General features: G+C 46.2%; 1 protein-coding gene across 3 annotated transcripts in view; it reads right to left on the reverse strand.

Annotated features, from left to right (window-relative positions):
• Positions 1-1,542: 1,542 nt before the first annotated feature.
• CALB2 (calbindin 2) overlaps positions 1,543-19,176 on the reverse strand; it is a 126,036-nt gene continuing 108,402 nt past the window's right edge. For all 3 annotated transcript variants that reach the window (XM_056525408.1, XM_056525409.1, XM_056525410.1), the window contains 5 exons: positions 8,362-8,417; positions 8,118-8,157; positions 7,437-7,490; positions 7,294-7,365; positions 1,543-2,157 (listed from right to left, as the gene is read on the reverse strand). In XM_056525408.1, coding sequence (XP_056381383.1) covers positions 2,035-2,157; positions 7,294-7,365; positions 7,437-7,490; positions 8,118-8,157; positions 8,362-8,417 — 345 coding nt within the window. In that variant the 3' untranslated portion in view covers positions 1,543-2,034. The remainder of the gene's footprint in view (positions 2,158-7,293; positions 7,366-7,436; positions 7,491-8,117; positions 8,158-8,361; positions 8,418-19,176) is intronic.

Here is a 19,176-nt window from a genome sequence, read left to right on the forward strand (position 1 = left end):
TGGATGGAAAGTCCACCTCAAAAACTCTGCAGTGTGCACTGTGCAGCAGAGTCCCATTACTGCATCAGAATTTCTGATCGGAATTTCAAAATGGAATTCCACTCAGAAATTCCATATTGTGAAACTGGCCTAAGTGAATACCTTTGCATCATGGAGGAGACTCTGAGAAGCTCAAAAAACAGGGGAAGCACTAAAATCACCTTGTCAGCACTCTGAAGAGTCAATCTTACAAAACCATGCAGGTTTATCGAAATCTTATGAAACAATAGGTATGCTTTATGTGTCACATTGGCGATTCCCGAAGATGGCCAGGTTGCAGTCTCCATTCTCATATCACATTGAACCTATAGGTCTCAGGTTCCTCATGACTGTGTATGCATGTGATGATTTCATACAGTGATCCCTCAACTTACAATGGCCTCAACATTCAATAGTTGCAACTATTGGTCCTTTTCAGGATCATTGTAACTTGAAATTATACTCAGCATACAATGCTACAGACGGTCCAGATCTGTGAAACGTGTCAATGGCTAGAACTACTGACCAATCAGAATAGGCATTTTACTGGTAAAACACCTGTATTACTTAAAGGGGTATTCCAGGCAAAAACCTTTTTTTTAAATATCAACTGGCTCCGGAAAGTTAAACAGATTTGTAAATTACTTCTATTTAAAAATCTTAATCCTTCCAATAGTTATTAGCTTCTGAAGTTTTCTGTCTAACTGCTCAATGATAATGTCACGTCCCAGGAGCTGTGCATGATGGGAGAATATCCCCATAGGAGCTGGACAGCTCCCGGGACGTGAGTCATCAGAAAGCAGTTAGACAGAAAACTGCAACTCAACTTCAGAAGCTAATAACTATTGGAAGGATTAATATTTTTTAATAGAAGTAATTTACAAATCTGTTTAACTTTCCGGAGCCAGTTGATATATAAAAAAAAGTTTTGGCCTGGAATACCCCTTTAAGTGCATGCACTGACTGGCTGTCTGGTAGCGCAGTACAGTGCAGGGAGGTACTATATGTTCTGTACTACTCTTTACCTGTGCCACGATTAGCTGTTTACCTGTGCCGTGGTTAGCTGCTCATTTGGACACCAGGTAAGGACGGCTCCATTTTACGTTTTAGGACATTTAGTGTACAGGCCCCTTAAGAAGCTCCTGTCCTCTACAGAGACAGTGATTTACAGCTCCCAGCAGATGTTGCCTACTTTTATATGTAAGGACTTGCTTTATCTGTATTAGTTATCTACTTATTTTTCTTTAATCCTCGTGACATAATGATATTTTGGTGGCTTCAGAACCAATTACCAGGTTTCCATAGAGTTATGGCCTCAACATACAATGGTCGTCCTGGAACCAATTAATATTGTAACTTGAGGGACCACTGTATGTTGTCTGTACCACATTTATAGAGTTCCTCCCTCAGGTGTTCCATAGCCCATGTAATAGGACACCCTCTCTGTATCTTCTGTATTCAGCCACCCCATCCTGGTCCCATTCTCTAGTTCAGTGCAAGTCCCCACAGACTCAGACTCCACACTCAGGATCTGCCATTTTATTCATTCTTTGGTAAGACAGGTAAAACAAGCAAAACCCAGAAAGAAATCAAAATCCAGGATCCACTCTGCAGAAAACCCAGATAAGGAGGCAAGCCCCCTAAACCCAGGATGGTGGGTATCTAGGTGAGAGCAGCCAGGGGGGAGACCCAGGAATAGGACATTTGGAGGGGAACTATGTAGAGAAACAGCCTGTGACTAGAAACCAGAGGGTGCCAGAGAAAGGGCCCCAGTGCAGGGGTAGGTGAGGTCTCTGCCTGATCATCACCCTTGGTTGCAGCCACTGACTACTATAGGAAGTATAAACAGTACGGCCCTCACTCTGCTGTCTCTTCTATACGACCCTCTGACAGAATCAGTTTCTCTGTGCCATAATGTCTTTCACATCCAGTTGTCTCTCCCCTGTCTTTCATTGGTGGGGGGTGGGGCAAGATACAGGAGCGCAGTGCAGTGATTGTGAGCAGTGGGACCCCCAGTTACTTCATAGGGGTCGAGTCATTGCAGAGTACAATCTCTAGCTCCTTGCGATAGAGGCGTCCACCATCACACAGAGACATAATGCTTTGACGATACCCGGTCAGGCTCTGAATATTCACTTCCTGCAATAAGAAAACAGAATCATGGTAGCGTGTCATTGAGGGGGTTCTTCAAACTCTAAAGAAGTAATGGGTGGAAGGGTGCTGCATCAAGCCTTTATGCCATTTTCAACAGTATTTAGTGCGAGAGCTGCAAACCAGGGGCATAATTATAGGGGGTTCAGAGGTAGCAGTTGCATCAGGGGGCCACAAGGCACATCTACTCCACAAAAGACTGGTATTATAAATGACACATGGGTCACTGTTGTCCATTTTGCAATGGGGCCTAGAAGCAACAAGTTACAAAGGTAATGCAAACTAAAACTTGTTGTGGTATGGGGTGTGATGCAGGTCAGAAGGAATTACCCTAGGGCAGATGGCATTATCCCCTTGTATTTGTGACGCCAGGGCGTGGTTTATCCTCAATACCACCTGAAGGTATACCGCTGGATCCTGGGCTAGGCATGGGGGCAATAATGACTCCGATGCCAAGTTACGGACAATGGTAGCTTTACTGAGGTTAGACAGGTGGAAAAGTCTATACAGTTCAGCCAGGCCCACGGAGGTGACCAGTGACTTCAGAGACCTTAAGGGTTTGCTGGGACTTGTAGTAGATGAGGTCAATTTAATGCAGGCCACGTTGACTTGACAAATGATGACTGTGACTGACTTGACTTGTGACTGATGACTGACAAGACTGTGACTGTGGCTTACTTGTAGCTTTGTAACTTGTGGCTGCAGACTTGACCTGAGGCCTCCTATGACTCCAGACACACTCTTAGGCTCGACTGCACCTCAGCAAAGACTCAGGAACTAAGAGAGAGAAGAGACTCCTCCCATGGCTTTTAAGGGGGACACTCTGGTTGGGTCCCATTGGTCACCCTTAAGTCACCTGGTCACTGATACCTCCTGGGTAACAATCACATGACTACTGGTGATCACATGTTAACCTTTCTTAAAGATACAACATTCTTATATACATAACATAGGGGATAATATACAATTACTGTAGAACAGATGCAGGAGGGGCCCAGGGGACACTGCAGGGAGGTTGCCTGACAAATCAACAAGGGTACTGGGTAACAACTCCCCCCTCTTAAACACAGCCGTCCCAGTACTGGAGGGCAGATGATTGGAAGTGGCCACTAGGGCCTAGACTGACAGTTCCTGGGGCATTATTGCTGAATGTCCTTCACAGGTCTGTATAGTTAACAACAGGGGACGAGTCCATGTAGCACTTTGGTGAAAATGTCCATACATGCTCCCTTGGGAAATAAACCGGTAACACATGGGGTTCATTACACTCTAGACACTGAAACACATTATTTGCGGATTTGGCTGCCAGAGGCTATCTACCCAATGCCTTAGCTGCTGGGGCCCCTCGGTACTAAAAACTTCTCCCCAGAACTCCATACGTACTTTATACAACATATCCTTGTTACCTCTATATACAGCATTTATGTCACTCTACCTCCTTTACTTAAGTTGCAGGGGAACCCTCTCGCCAGGAGAGCACCCTGTACACCGGGACAGGAAAAAATGTTACATACATAAACACTTCGACAATATGGACTGAGAATGTACGTGTTAGATACAGTCCTAACTAAGCATTTTGACTAGGTTATATACACATTATATAGACTGACTAAATAAATTGGACTATGTGTGATACTGACAATTTTATAAAGGTATTTTTATTCCCTATATCTGGTGGGTAATTGTCATGGTGGTGAGGCAATGGCTACGCTTCTCCCAACCAGGTCAGGATACATCCTATATAAATCGCCATATATAAAAGACACCGTACACGTGAACATTTTTGTACAAACATATTATATACATTTTATTACAGCACACCATAAACATAGTACACTAACATGAATACTCACGATGTACGAAGATATGAGCAAAAATATATTACTCAGACAGTATATACTTTATTTTTTTATTTTTTTTAGTACCGCTCCACAGTACTGGTACACTTTAGAGTTCTTAGTAAAGAATCACAGCTAAACGCCGGGAACATACACTTACGTAAATGGTTACAAATAAACTTCTTGACAAGTTCGTCAGGCACTCCTTCTTAAACGTTGCATAACCTGTAGACAAAAAAAGTGCTCCACAAAGTAATGTTAGTGACACATAGCAAAGCAGATTCTTAAACCTGGAAACTTGCCATCCCAGCCTCGCCGGTCGGACTGCTTCCGAGGCTGGGACATGTAGCGGGGTCCGCGGGACTGTGCCCCCTCCATTTGACTCACTGGGGTGTTCCAGTTCACCCGTGACAAAGTGGACTCTGTAATGGTGGGGCTGATGGGGACCACCATTTGTACTGCAGCGGCTTGCGCCACTGAGGGATCAGCAGTTAATGCCTGTTGGGCCGGCCAAACCTCCTCTGCGGGAGCAGGCCGAGGCACTTCAGTTGGTGCCCTCTGGTTAGGCAAAACCTCCTCGACCACAGGAGTAGGCCTGGGCACATTCACAGATGACTTAGGACGGTATTTTGATGCCCCAACAGGCGCTTTGGGCATGTAGATTTCTTCCTCTGGATGCAACTTCCTGAGTTGAGGAGGTAGTAATCTGAACGGATCTGTGTCCCAATCATCAGAGGGAAAATATGCAAAAGGAATCTGCGTGGGGTTCTTCGGACGGGTCACCGCTGCCGCCCACTCTCCTCGCATGCTCTGTACAGGAGTATACTTCACGATCTCCCTGCTCTCTAGAGAATGCAATGATGGGGTAGATAGTCTCTCTGCACTGCCCGACGATTGACCCCCACACTTTGTCAGATTTTATGACCGTGGCTCTGCGACATTTCAGGGGTGGCTCTCCCTCTCGGGGACGTTCTAGCTTCCTAATGTACAGGGCCTCGAATGCTTTTGTATCCTGCTGCTGCACTTGTCGCACCTCATATGGTAGCAGCTTCGGCCCATATTTTTCCATTCTCTGTGCCCTCAGCCCCTCTACAATCTCGGCTACCTGAGCTTCTCTTCTGGCCCTCTCGGACTAGGCTGGTGGGACTGGGGGATGGGACTTCCCTGGCAGGGGAAGAAGGTGCTTCCTCATATATTGTATTAGTCCAGGCTCATCGCCAAACAACCACTTTGATAAAGGTGGGGACCGGTGGTGATCAGCAGGAAGATGCCGGCGTGCCCTACGCCGGGGTTGCTGGCCAGTCTCCATCATCCTCGGGCAGCGGGTGTTGGTAGCAGGCCTCTTCGGCCCCTTCTGGAGACGGTCAGCTAACTCTTGCAACATGTGTGCCGCGGCGACTTTCCACGCCTCCGGCGCCATCTTGGGACTCTCTGTATGCTTGCTTTCCGTTCCCGCCATGTTGCTCCACTTGCTGACTTCCGGCAAACTGGGAGGACCCGGCAGTGCTGCTCCTTTTATGCAGGGCTTCGGGAAAATGGCCACCGTCCGGAAGTTCGTCAGCGGCGCAGCGCTAACTTCCGCTCCCCGATAACAAGGGGCGGATCTTTATAGTTCCACTTCGGCATCGATACAGCAACATGGTTTCCACGCTCAGGGGCAGGACGCTGACCAGCACGGGACATTTTCATGTGTTTCTCCGGCACATCCTTTAACATTTGCAGGTACAGGCAATACTTGACAACATAACATAGCTTCTGATCTGATCTTGCACATGGTAAACACAGTACTTAAAAGTTTCACAATGGCGGACACCAGTCTTTTCTTCACCTCTTTCTTTCACAAGCGCCTCGGGTAAAACACTTTCCACTGAAAAAGTCCCATACACTTTCTGGCGCAACATTTATTAGCATCGGCATGCGATTTTCTGACAATACTGAACACAGTTCAGATTGTGCCCACGGAGGTGACCAGTGACTTCAGAGACCTTAAGGGCTTGCTGGGACTTGCAGTAGATGAGGTCAATTTCATGCAGGCCACGTTGACTTGCCAAATGATAACTGATGACTGACAAGACTGCTTAATTGTAGTTTTGTAGCTTGTGGCTGCAGACTTGACTTGAGGCCTCCTATGACTCCAGACACACTCTTAGGCTCGACTGCACCTCAGCAAAGACTCAGGAACTAAGAGAGGGAAGAGACTCCTCCCAGGGCTTTTAAGAGGGAGACTCTCGTGGGGTCCCAATGGTCACCCTTAAGTCACCTGGTCACTGATGCCTCCTGGGTAACAATCACATGACCACTCACATGACAACTGGTGATCACATGTTAACCTTTCTTAAAGATACAACATTCTTATATACATAACATAGGGCATAATATACAATTACAGTAGAACAGATGCAGGTGGGGGACAGGGGACACTGCAGGGAGGCTGCCTGAAAGGGCAGCAAGGGTATGGTATAACAACTCCCGTACTGGGCGACCACATTGTTAAAGGGGTACTCCACCCCTAGACATCTTATCCCCTATCCAAAGGATAGGGGATAAGATGTCTGATCGCGGGGGTCCCACCGCTGGGGAACCCCGCAATATAGCATGCAGCACCCACCTGTATCTGCTTCCGGCAGCGCTGGAGGTTCTGGCTCCCGACCACGGGAACGGAAGATCGTGATGTCACAACTCCGCCCCCATGTGACGTCAAGCCCCACCCCCTCAATGCAAGTCTATGGGAGGGGGTGTGACGGCTGATTGAAATAAAGTTATATTCAATCAAAAAATCTACTGGTGTGTAGGGCTTTGTACATCTGCCCTGAGCTTGTCCCTCACTTCTCCTCCAGCTAGCTTTGAGCTGCTGCCTTACCTCCACATGGGTCCCTCATGACAATATTTATCACCTAAGGAGAGGTCACTTATCACACATACAGAGGCCTGAGACACATACAGGTAATGACAACCACTGATCAACTGAACAAGGTGTTATGCAGTTGTTGAAGTGTCAGGCATTGATAAGGATAAACCCTCAGGCAGTGGTTAAGGTGTCAAGCAGGGTTAGAAAGCTACTGTGGTATCGTGCAGGTGTTAAATTGTGTCAAGGTGTCAGGCAGTAGTTGAGGTATTCGGCAGAGGTTCTTATAGTTCTATTATCCCTCATTGTTCTGTCATCTCATTGTAGAATTCTTGGCCTGGTCACATCCCTGCCTTTCCGGCTTTCTTTACACCACACCAGTCAGTCTCACTTGTTGTGTCATTGTGTCATGATCACTCCATTATCCTCTCAGTAACTCACCTTTTTGTTTTTATCAAAGAAATCCTTCAGTAAAGCATCCAACTCGTGTTCATCAATGTATCCGTTACGATCCTAAAAAAAGAGCTATGGGTCAGTGATCAAATTTCAGCAGGCTCTGTCCCAATGTACTGTTACGTCATTACCTTGTCATAGAAGTTGAAAACTGAGTTAAATTCCTCGCAGCTGAGCTTCATACCCTGGATAAAACAGGACAATAGTTTAGTCCAGGTAATAATCCCTATTTTGTCTACATCTGCAGGCTTCAGGCCACAGACCCATTGCCCCCTACAGGAAAAGTTCAGAAGCTGTTGGTGTAGTCTGAAGCCCACAGAGAAGTAAATATTGCCTTTCAGAAGCTGCATGGCCATTACTATGCACAGACATGTGCACTGCATCTGGAACGGTAGGGTGATAACAGTAAGGGCTTATTCACACTACGGAATTCACGCCTGAAATATGCGTCTGGAGCCGGCACTGGCAAAACAAGCTGGTGCTAGGACTGTTCGGAAATGCACTACCTCAATAGACGACAATGCATTTCCAAACAGATTCCACCAATAGAGTCTGGGTCTGGAATTTCAGAGTGTGAATGGTGCAGTAAAATTCCATTAAGAACAATGCACTGTATTTTCCGGAATTCCGGAAAATACGTAGTGTAATTGAGCGCTAAGGGCTACCATGACAACTCTCCCAGGAATCATATGGATTTTATATGTGGCATCCCCTGCAGGACAATAATGCAGGACTGTATTAATGAGAGTGTTCCCCGGACTGTACAGTAAACACAAGGGGCCAGCAACGGAACATGAGAAGATATGCCATACCTGGAATTTAAGTAAGAAGTTTTCCTGCACAGGGAGCAGCCTGTAATACAGAGTATTCTGATCAGTGCATGTCAATGTTACTATTATAAGTGCCAACCCTTTATAAGGAGGTGGTGGAGCATCCTCCATACACAGGCCCAGACTATTACGTTATGATGTAATAATTATCATTGTAATAACGATCATCTCTAGAGGTCATCTGTTAGGATGAAGCATTATAACTAGTCACATGTAATCCTGTTACCTGGACATCTCAGACAAGCAGAGCTTCCCATCTCCATTCAGGTCAAACATGCGGAGCTACAAGACACAGAATAAAAGGATATTTATTTTACACTGTTGTCTATTTGTACTTTCTATGGTCTACCCATTGTCTCTATGGTTAGGGTATCCTTTCTATAGTCTACCTGAAGATTTTTTTAATTGGGATGTATCCTCTATTGTCTTCCTGTATTTTCTATAGTAAGGGTACGTTCACACGCGCGGATTTACAGCATATTTTACGCTGCAAATCCGCTGGTGGGGGCCCGCTCTATGCTGGCTTTACATGTGCCTGTTGGTAGCGGCAATACGCCGCTACCAGCAGACACACTGCGATGTGCGAGTAGCAGTATACTCGCACATTGCGGGAGCTCTCTGCCTAGCTCAGAGCAGGGAGAGCGGCCGCGATGTGTACGCCGCGCACATCGCTGCACTGTCTGCTGATAGCGGCGTATTGCCGCTACCAACAGGCACATGTAAAGCCAGCATAGAGCAGGCCTTCACCAGCGGATCTGCAGCTAAATACGCTGCGAAAATCCACGTGTGTGAACGTAACCTTAGAGTAACTATCCATAGTCTACAGCCTGTGTGTACTTTCTAGAGTGTGCCTGATTTCTCTACATGTATAGTTGGAGTGCACTCTTTATAGTATGCATGCACTCACTATATCTCTGATCTCTGGACAGTCTACTTGTACCATTTATATATTTTGGTTGTTCCATATATCAACTGGATGTATACTATATAGCAGTGGTTCATATTGTTTTTTATTTGTCTGAAGGCTAAATTTGTGCTGTTTGAATGGGCAGCAATAACATTTGAAATGCTAAATAAAACAACAGTCAACCGTGGTCTGTGCACAAGGCATTATATTTTTTGTGGCCTACACTTTCATTGGTTCAATTGTTTAGAAATATTTAAAATTGGAGCACTTTGCCACATTATTTATAATTGAAACACCCTGCCTGAACAAGTAATGATGGCACTATTAATAAGAGTTTTCAGACCTCTAGAGTAGTCTCTCCACAAGAAGACTACTTTTTTTGTAGCTGATACAATGTTGGAAATAATAATAGTGAAAGCACTCTTCTGGCACTATTCATAATTCCGATCATTCTGGGGCAATCTTATGGTGCTATGATGAAAGGGATCCTCTGTCTGCTCTATTAAAATGGGGCACTCTTTCCTGCATTATCATGGATTATTATTATACATTATTATAATGGGGCTCAATATTGATAGTGAGGGAACAATGCCTTCACTAATAAAATGGACCTTGCCTGCACTAATAATATTAAAGCAGTCTGATTCATAGGCAGAGGTGGCAGAGACTTTGTAAGAGGAGTAGGTGGCAGGGGATTGAAACCAAGTGGCAGAGACTTTGTGTAATGAGAGCAGTCTGACTTAGTGGCAGAGGTAGCAGAGTCTTTGTGAGGGGAGTAGGTGGCAGGGGATATAAACCAAGTGGCAGAGAATTTGTGGGAGGTTATGAGATAAGGTGTGAGGGTTCTTAGAGGAGAATGCCAGCAAAGTGCTTCCATATTTAACAGTGCAGTCAAAGGGCTTCCAATATCAATATTGTTACCTATGTCCCTCATCAAATCTTTGTACTGCCTATAGATGGGGTGTACTATCTATGTGCAGGCTAAATTCTCTATAGCCTAGGTGTAATCTCTGTAGTCTACTTGTATTCACGATAGTCCTGGTGTACTTTCTATAGTCAGAGTGTACTCACTACAGTCTAAGTTTACTATTTATAATTAGAGAGTACTTTATATAGTCAGGGTGTACTCACTATAGTCTGGGTGTAGTATGTATATTTAGAGTGTACTTTCTATAGTTATATAGTCAAGGTATACTCACTATAGTCTGGGTGTAGTATGTATATGAGTGTACTTTCTATAGTTATATATTCAAGGTGTACTCACTCTACTATTGGTGTAGTATGTATAGTTAGAGTCTACTTTCTATAGTTATATAGTCAAGGTGTACTCACTACAGTCTAGGTGTAGTATGTATATTTAGAGTGTACTTTCTATAGTTATATAGCCAAGGTGTACTCACTATAGTCTGGGTGTAGTATGTATATTTAGAGTGTACTTTCTATAATTATATAGCCAATGTGTACTCACTATAGTCTGGGTGTAGTATGTATAGTTAGAGTGTACTTTATATAGTCAGGGTGAACTCACTATAGTCTGGGTGTAGTATGTATAGTTAGTGAGTACTTTCTATAGTTATATATTCAAGGTATACTCACTATAGTCTGGGTGTAGTATGTATATTTAGAGTGTACTTTCTATAGTTATATATTCAAGGTGCACTCACTATAGTCTGGGTGTAGTATGTATATTTGGAGTGTACTTTCTATAGTTATATATTCAAGGTGTACTCACTATAGTCTGGGTGTAGTATGTATATTTAGAGTGTACTTTCTATAGTTATATATTCAAGGTGTACTCACTATAGTCTGGGTGTAGTATGTATATTTAGAGTGTACTTTCTATAGTTATATATTCAAGGTGTACTCACTATAGTCTGGGTGTAGTATGTATATTTGGAGTGTACTTTCTATAGTTATATATTCAAGGTGTACTCACTATAGTCTGGGTGTAGTATGTATATTTAGAATGTACTTTCTATAGTTATATATTCAAGGTGTACTCACTATAGTCTGGGTGTAGTATGTATATTTAGAATGTACTTTCTATAGTTATATATTGAAGGTGTACTCACTATAGTTTGGGTGTAGTATGTATATTTAGAGTGTACTATCTATAGTTATATATTCAAGGTGTAATCACTATAGTCTGGGTGTAGTATGTATATGAGTGTACTTTTTATAGTTATATATTCTCGGTGTACTCACTATACTCTGGGTGTAGTATGTATAGTTAGAGTGTCCTTTCTATAGTTATATAGTCAAGGTGTACTCACTATAGTCTGGGTGTAGTATGTATATTTAGAGTGTACTTTCTATAGTTATATAGTCAAGGTGTACTCACTATAGTCTGCGTGTAGTATGTATATTTAGAGTGTACTTTCTATAGTTATATAGTCAATGTGTACTCACTATAGTCTGGGTGTAGTATGTATAGTTAGAGTGTACTTTATATAGTCAGGGTGTACTCACTATAGTCTAGGTGTAGTATGTATAGTTAGTGAGTACTTTCTATAGTTATATATTCAAGGTATACTCACTACAGTCTGGGTGTAGTATGTATATTTAGAGTGTACTTTCTATAGTTATATATTCAAGGTGTACTCACTATAGTCTGGGTGTAGTATGTATATTTAGAGTGTGCTTTCTATAGTTATATATTAAAGGTGTACTCACTATAGTCTGGGTGTAGTATGTATTGTTACGCCGAGCGCTCCGGGTCCCTGCTCCTCCCCGGAGCGCGTTCTCCTGTTCGCAGCGCCCCGGTCAGACCCGCTGACCGGGTGCGCTGCGATAATGTCCCTAGCCGGCATGCGATTCGCGATGCGGGACGCGCCCGCTCGCGGTGCGCATCCCGACCCCCTTACCAGACTCGCTCCCCGTCTGTGCTCTCCCGGCGCGCGTGGCCCCGCTCCCTAGGGCACGCGCGCGCCGGTTCTTTGCGATTTAAAGGGCCGGTGCGCCACTGATTGGCGCATGGTTTTTAATTAGTGTGTTCACCTGTGCACTTCCCTATATTACCTCACTTCCCCTGCACTTCCTTGCCGGATCTTGTTGCCATTGTGCCAGTGAAAGCGTTCCTTGTGTATCCCTAGCCAGTGTTTCATACCTCTTGCCGTTGCCCCTGACTACGATCCTTGCTGCCTGCCCTGACCTTCTGCTACGTCCGACCTTGCTCTTGTCTAATCCCTTGTACCGCGCCTATCTCAGCAGTCAGAGAGGTTGAGCCGTTGCCGGTGGATACGACCTGGTTGCTACCGCCGCTGCAAGACCATCCCGTTTTGCGGCGGGCTCTGGTGAAAACCAGTAGCAACTTAGAACTGGTCCACCGACACGGTCCACGCCAATCCCTCTCTGACACAGAGGATCCACCTCCAGCCTCCCGAATCCTGACAGTAGATCCGGCCATGGATCCCGCTGAGGTCCCGCTGCCAGTTGTCGCTGACCTTACCATGGTGGTCGCCCAGCAGTCGTAACAGATAGCGCAACAAGGCCACCAGCTGTCTCAACTGACTGTGATGCTACAGCAGCTTCTACCACAGCTTCAGCAACCATCTCCTCTGCCAGCTCCTGCACCTCCTCCGCAGCGAGTGGCCGCATCCAGCCTCCGTTTATCATTGCCGGACAAGTTTGATGGGGACTCTAAACTTTGCCGTGGTTTTCTCTCGCAATGTTCCCTGCATTTGGAGATGATGTCGGACCAATTTCCAACTGAAAGGTCAAAGGTGGCTTTCGTGGTCAGTCTTCTGTCTGGGAAAGCCCTGTCATGGGCCACACCACTCTGGGACCGCAATGATCCTGTCACTGCTTCCGTACACTCTTTCTTCGCGGAGATTCGAAGTGTCTTCGAGGAACCAGCCCGAGCCTCTACTGCCGAGACTACCCTGCTGAACCTGGTCCAGGGTAATTCTTCAGTAGGCGAGTACGCCATCCAATCGCCTCCGAATTGTCCTGGAATAACGAGGCCCTCTGCGCGACCTTCAAAAAAGGCCTATCCAGTAACATCAAAGATGTGCTGGCCGCACGAGAAATCCCTGCTAACCTGCATGAACTTATTCATTTGGCCACCCGCATTGACATGCGTTTTTCCGAGAGACGTCAGGAGCTCCGCCAGGATATGGACTTTGTTCGCACGAGGCGGTTTCTCTCCCCGGCTCCTCTCTTCTCTGGTCCGCTGCAATCTGTTCCTGTGCCTTCCGCCGTGGAGGCTATGCAAGTAGACCGGTCTCGCCTGACACCTCAAGAGAGGACACGCTGCCGCAATGAGAACCTATGCCTGTACTGTGCCAGTACCGAACACTTCTTGAAGGATTGTCCTATCCGACGGTCTTAATAAAATCACTATAAAAAATCGCTATCCCCTGCCTCTTATCTCGGAACTCTTTGACCACCTACGTGGCGCCAACATCTTTACCAAATTGGATTTAAGAGGTGCATATAATCTCATCAGGGAAGGGGACGAGTGGAAGACCGCGTCTAACACCAGAGATGGACACTCTTTTTTTTTTAAATACGTTTTATTGAAGATTAAACAAACATCAGCCAAATCGCCTCACAGAGCAAAATGGTATAAAGCGGAGTACACAAGTAAAAAAAGGCACTGAGAACATGTACAAGTAAGCAGAATGTAAACGACATAATATCATATAAAGATCCGGCAGTAATCAGTGCAGTGAGGGCACAATCTGAGGAAAACCAAGAACAGCCAGTTGAGAAACCTTAACACAAAGAGAGGGTGAACAAGGTGAACGAAAAAAAGGAAAAGAAAAGAAAAGGGGGATGGTATGTAATATAAAATTGGCAAAATAATATTGAATAGAGGCCGTAGTGTAGAATTCAGCAGATATCGCCACATCTAGTCACGAGTGCCAAGCATAATGTTTCTAAGGTTAAAGCAGACCCATGCGTCCACAGAGGGGAGGGAGTACACACATCCAGCACAACAGCTTAACATACATAAATCAAAGGGGTATATACAACCACATCTAGAAAGGAAAGGACAGTCATGACCTTAAGTCCCTTCAGGGGATGCAGAGTATGAACATTGGGTCAATGGTGAGGAGCACCAGGGACCCCACACAGAAAGAAATTTACCAGGGCATTTTCTATTCTTGTAAACAAGATGGGAGAAGGGTATCATAGCATTAACCAAAGCTTTCCACTGAGACAGGGAAGGCGGGCCGGGGTCCATCCATTTGAGGGCAATCGACTTCCTAGCAAAAAATAAGGATTCTCGCAATAAAGTGCGCACGTAATGTGGCCACACTTCCTCATCCAGAACTCCAAATAAACAAATCAGAGGGTCACACCCCGGGGGAGGTTGGATAATTGTGGCAAGAAGACCAAGGACATCCTGCCAGAAGGATCTTATATCAGGGCAAGCCCAGATAAGATGCCAGAAATCAGCTTTAGCCGCACCACATCTATGACAGGCGTCCGAGTCAGAACGACCCATTCTATGCAAACGAACGGGGGTGATGTAACTATAATGTATAATATTTAATTGAATCAGTTTATTATTAGCAGAAGGAGACACCACCATATGTGAGGAAAGCATCTCCTCCCAATCATCTTTGGTCAAATTGGGAATATGAGATTCCCAGTGTCGGACAGCCGGCAACCGGGAACGGGAGTTCTTGGCCTGAATGAGGTGCGTATATAGGATGGACACCAGTCCCCTCGGACCCTGCGATTTTAAAATACCAATAAGAGGGAATGCCGATATGGGTGCACGTCCAGCAGGGAACTGTGTTGACAATGCATGACGGAGCTGTAGGTATTTAAAGAAGCAATGTCGGGGTAAATCATATTCTGATTGCAATTGCTCGAAGGAACACAAAACATTATCCCTATACACATCGCCCAGAGTGAGCACACCAGCATTCATCCAAAAAACAGAGTCTAGAGTCTCACCCACATGGATGAGAAAGGGGTTGTGCCATAGAGGGGTATCAGACGGGATATCAGCATATCCATATACTGACTTAGCGGCCCGCCACACTTTTACAGCCAGCTTATGTGAAGGTAGGTAAGCACGACCCCCTAGAGTAGGGCTTTCTAAGAGCATCCGGGGAGACACTGAGGGGACGAACCTATCCAGGTATTGTTCAGAGTCAGGCATGGAGTCTCCCAGAACCCAATGTCTAATATATCTCAACTGCCCCGCCAGGTAATACAAGTAAAAATCAGGAAGGGACATACCCGCCTCCAGCTTGGGACGCTGGAGAGTGGTGAGACTAATCTTAGGTCTGCTAGGTCCCCAAATAAACGGGGACAGAAGGGAGTGTACAGAATCAAAAAAGGATTTAGGGACAGGAACAGAAGCATGTTCTAGGGCATACAAGCATTTGGGGAGAACAATAAGTTTGATAAGATTAATACGTCCAGAGACAGACAGTGGAAGCTGGGCCCATATCCTAAACTTAGATTTAATGTAGGGCAGGAGGGAGAGAACATTGACCTCAAGATCCAGCAAGGGATCCCTATTGATATACACCCCCAAGTATTTAAATGTAGTGACAACCGGGAGACCACCCAACGTCGGGGGCCACGCTCTAGGCAACAGAGGCATGACCGCCGATTTGGACCAATTAATGAACAGTCCCGAAAAAAATCCGAAACGATCCATCAGGTCGATCGCATAGGGGATCATTGTAGTGGGGTCAGACACAAAGAGAACCATGTCATCGGCATAAAGGCCTATGCGGTCCTCCCTACCTCCCACAGACATGCCCCGGAAACCAGGATCCTGACGTATACGCAAAGCAAGGGGCTCCACCGCCACCGCAAACAGAAGCGGGGACAGGGGGCACCCCTGACGCGTACCACGACCTAGGTGAAATAGAGGAGAACACACACCATTCACAAGGACCTGGGCCCGCGGACACCTGTAGAGGAGGGAGACCCAGGACCTAAAATTGTGACCAAAGCCAAACCTACAAAGCACTTCTAAGAGGTACCCCCACTCAATCGAATCAAAGGCCTTAGCTGCCTCAAGTGACGCCACGGCCCAGTCCCCTCCCATAGCACCACCCACCTGGACGGCAGTTTGGACACGACGGATATTATCCGAAGTGGATTTGCCTGGCATAAAACCGGATTGATCATGATGCACAAGCGATAATACAACCCGATTCAGTCTATTGGCCAGGGCTTTAGTTAGAAGTTTATAATCAAGGTTCAATAAGGAGATAGGCCTGTAGGAACCGCACTCCATAGGGTCTTTATCAGGTTTTAGGAGGACAACAATCGTCGCCTCATATAAGGAATCAGGCAGGACCCCATCAATAAAGGCTCTGTCATACATAGCTAGCAGAGGAGGCAGGAGTACGTCACTGTACTTCAAGTAAACCTCCAAAGGGAGGCCGTCAGGGCCCGGAGACTTACCCCTGGCCATGTCTGCCAAAGCTTCTTGCAACTCCAATAAAGTGAGAGGAGCATCTAAAAAGTCCCTATCTTCAGCCGATAATTTAGGAAAATCAATGCCGTCCAGGTAGGCAGCCAACTCAGCAACACTATACTGCACCTGTGAAGTATATAAAGTAGAATAAAACGTAGAGAAACATTGTAACAGCTCATCATTACCCAACATGACGGATCCATCCGAGGCCCGGAGTTTAAGAATAGGAGCAACAAAGGAGTTTTGTCTGACTATATGAGCCAGTAACTTACTAGATTGGTTCCCGTGCTCAAAATAAAACTGTTTGGTGAAGAATAATTTCCTATTGGCCTTTTCGTGGAGGTGCAACATATATTGTCGCCCCTCCCGTAGCCACAAGATCTCATTAGCCTCCGACGGGTCCGCCACATAACGAGCTTCCAATTGTGCACAACTCTGAGCCAATTCCTCCTCCCTCCTAACTGTAGACCTCTTGATGAATGAAATAGTAGAGCGTAAGCACCCCCTCAGATAGGCTTCCAACGTTTCCCACACCAGTGCCGGGGACCCCTCGGGGGTATTAGCCTCAAGAAATACCTGAAGTTGATCAGGGATTCTATCATTAGGGCCAATCTGATCCAACCAAAAGGGGTGGATCTTCCATCTACGCGATGTGCCAGAACCGACCATGGAGACATCAAGCAATAGGGGAGAATGGTCAGATATAGCACGCGGCTCGTAGGAGATCGCGGTGACCTGAGACATAAGCAACGAGTTACCACACGCCAGGTCGATTCTGGACAGCGCATGACGTCCCAAAGTGTGACATGAGTACTGTCTAGTATGTGGGAACCTTTCACGGTATATGTCCACCCACCCCACCTCCCCCAGAAATGAGGAAAGGGAATCCCCACCAGTAGCCAGGACAGTACCTCTAGCGCTATGACGGTCCAGTGTGGGGTCTAACACCATATTAAAATCGCCCATAGAGAGGACCCGTGCTGAGGGATATGCAGCAGCAAAAGTGACAGCCTTATGCAATATATCCATAGAGGCAGGGGGAGGATTATAGATGAAAAGAAACACATACGGGACATTGTTCAAGTATGCATGTACAAAGATGTAACGACCCTGAGGATCTCTACGGACCGTTACCGGATCCCATCTCACCAATCTACTAACCAATATTGAAACCCTTCTAGAATAGGACGAATGGAAGGAATGATGAGACCATTGGACCCAAGGCCTAGACAAAAGGTGGGCTCTATCAGGCGTTAAATGGGTCTCCTGAAGAGTTACTATATGAGGGCGGTGTCTTCTAATATGTGCAAATATCAGGGCGCGCTTGCGCGGTGTACGCACACCCCTAACATTCCATGACATCACTCTAAGACTCGCCATAGTAGAGCATTGCACGGGCATATACATACAACAGCCACACACCAGACAAGATAAGACAAGGACGCACGGGTCTGCTGACACATGACAGATAAGCAATCAATGGCCGAACACATTCACCAGATAGCATCTGAGGTAGAGTATATATACAAAGCAACATCCCCCTAACAATTATATAACCAGTTAACCAAAGAGAACATAGAACAATGTATACTTGAAGCCAACCAGGCATCAGAAGAGCAACAGCTCCATCTAGTGGGGAGAACCTGCTTACATATGCAAAAATAGAGAAATTGACCTATACAATATATGTATAGATAGTAACCCAGAAGTAGGGACAGAAGAGAATGTAAGTCGAGGGCAGACCAGGAGGGAGCCCCTAGAGAAAGGAACAAGTCCGAGCACCAGAGATGAAGACAAGAGAGACGAGAGAGAGATTTAGAATGAAGAATGGCTAAGGGAGGGAGGGCAAGGGCAGCTGGGAAGGCATAAAAAAGGGGAAAGGAGAAGAGGAACCAGAGGCCATTGGGAAAAAACATAAGAATAAAAGAGAGAGTAGCATCAAATCCCACTCGGGGAAGGGCACAAGAATATATACAAGTCAAATTGCACATGTGCGGGGGGAGAGGGGGGGAGGGAAGGAAAGGAAGAGAAAGGCGGATATGGATTGGGAAAGGGGTAGGAGAGCCTAACAAAAGGAAGGGAGGTGTGGGGAAAAAAGGGGGAGGGAGGAGGGGAGAAAAGGGAGGGAGGAGGGGGGGGGAAGGGGAGGGAGGAGGGGGGGGGAAAGGGAGGGAGGAGGGGGGGGGAAGGGAGGGAGGAGGGGGGGGGAAGGGAGGGAGGAGGGGGGGGGGAAAGGGAGGGAGGAGGGGGGGGAAAGGGGAAGGGAGGAGGGGGGGGGGGGGAAAGGGGAAAGGGAGGAGGGGGGGACGGTGTAGGTGTGAGCAAATATGCCAGGGTACATCCCGACCAGCAGCTATCAGAGGGGATGTGTATATTGCATAGGGTGGAGAGTCCAGGGAGATGAGATACATAAAAATAAAAACAAAAACATTTCGGTACAGACATCCTGATATCATCCACAATATGAGTTATAGAGGTAGTCCAGGATAAAATTCACTGTATGCCCCTGAGCGGATATGCCAGAGTGTCAGGGAGCTGGAACCTAGCAAAGGCGCAGCAGAGCGTCCGACATGGTGCCCAGAGCATAGTCCACGGTACAATCAGGTGGTCAGATAGTGACATAGGTCTGCCACAAAGACCGGTCCCACGGATCAGGAGGGGGGGAATATATCATCAGGGCTTGGGGAAAAAGGTGGAAGTCCAGGAGACCAGTTGGGAAGGGGGCATCCAGGTATGGG

The sequence above is a fragment of the Hyla sarda genome, chromosome 6 (assembly GCF_029499605.1).
Source record: "Hyla sarda isolate aHylSar1 chromosome 6, aHylSar1.hap1, whole genome shotgun sequence".
Lineage (NCBI taxonomy): Eukaryota > Metazoa > Chordata > Amphibia > Anura > Hylidae > Hyla > Hyla sarda.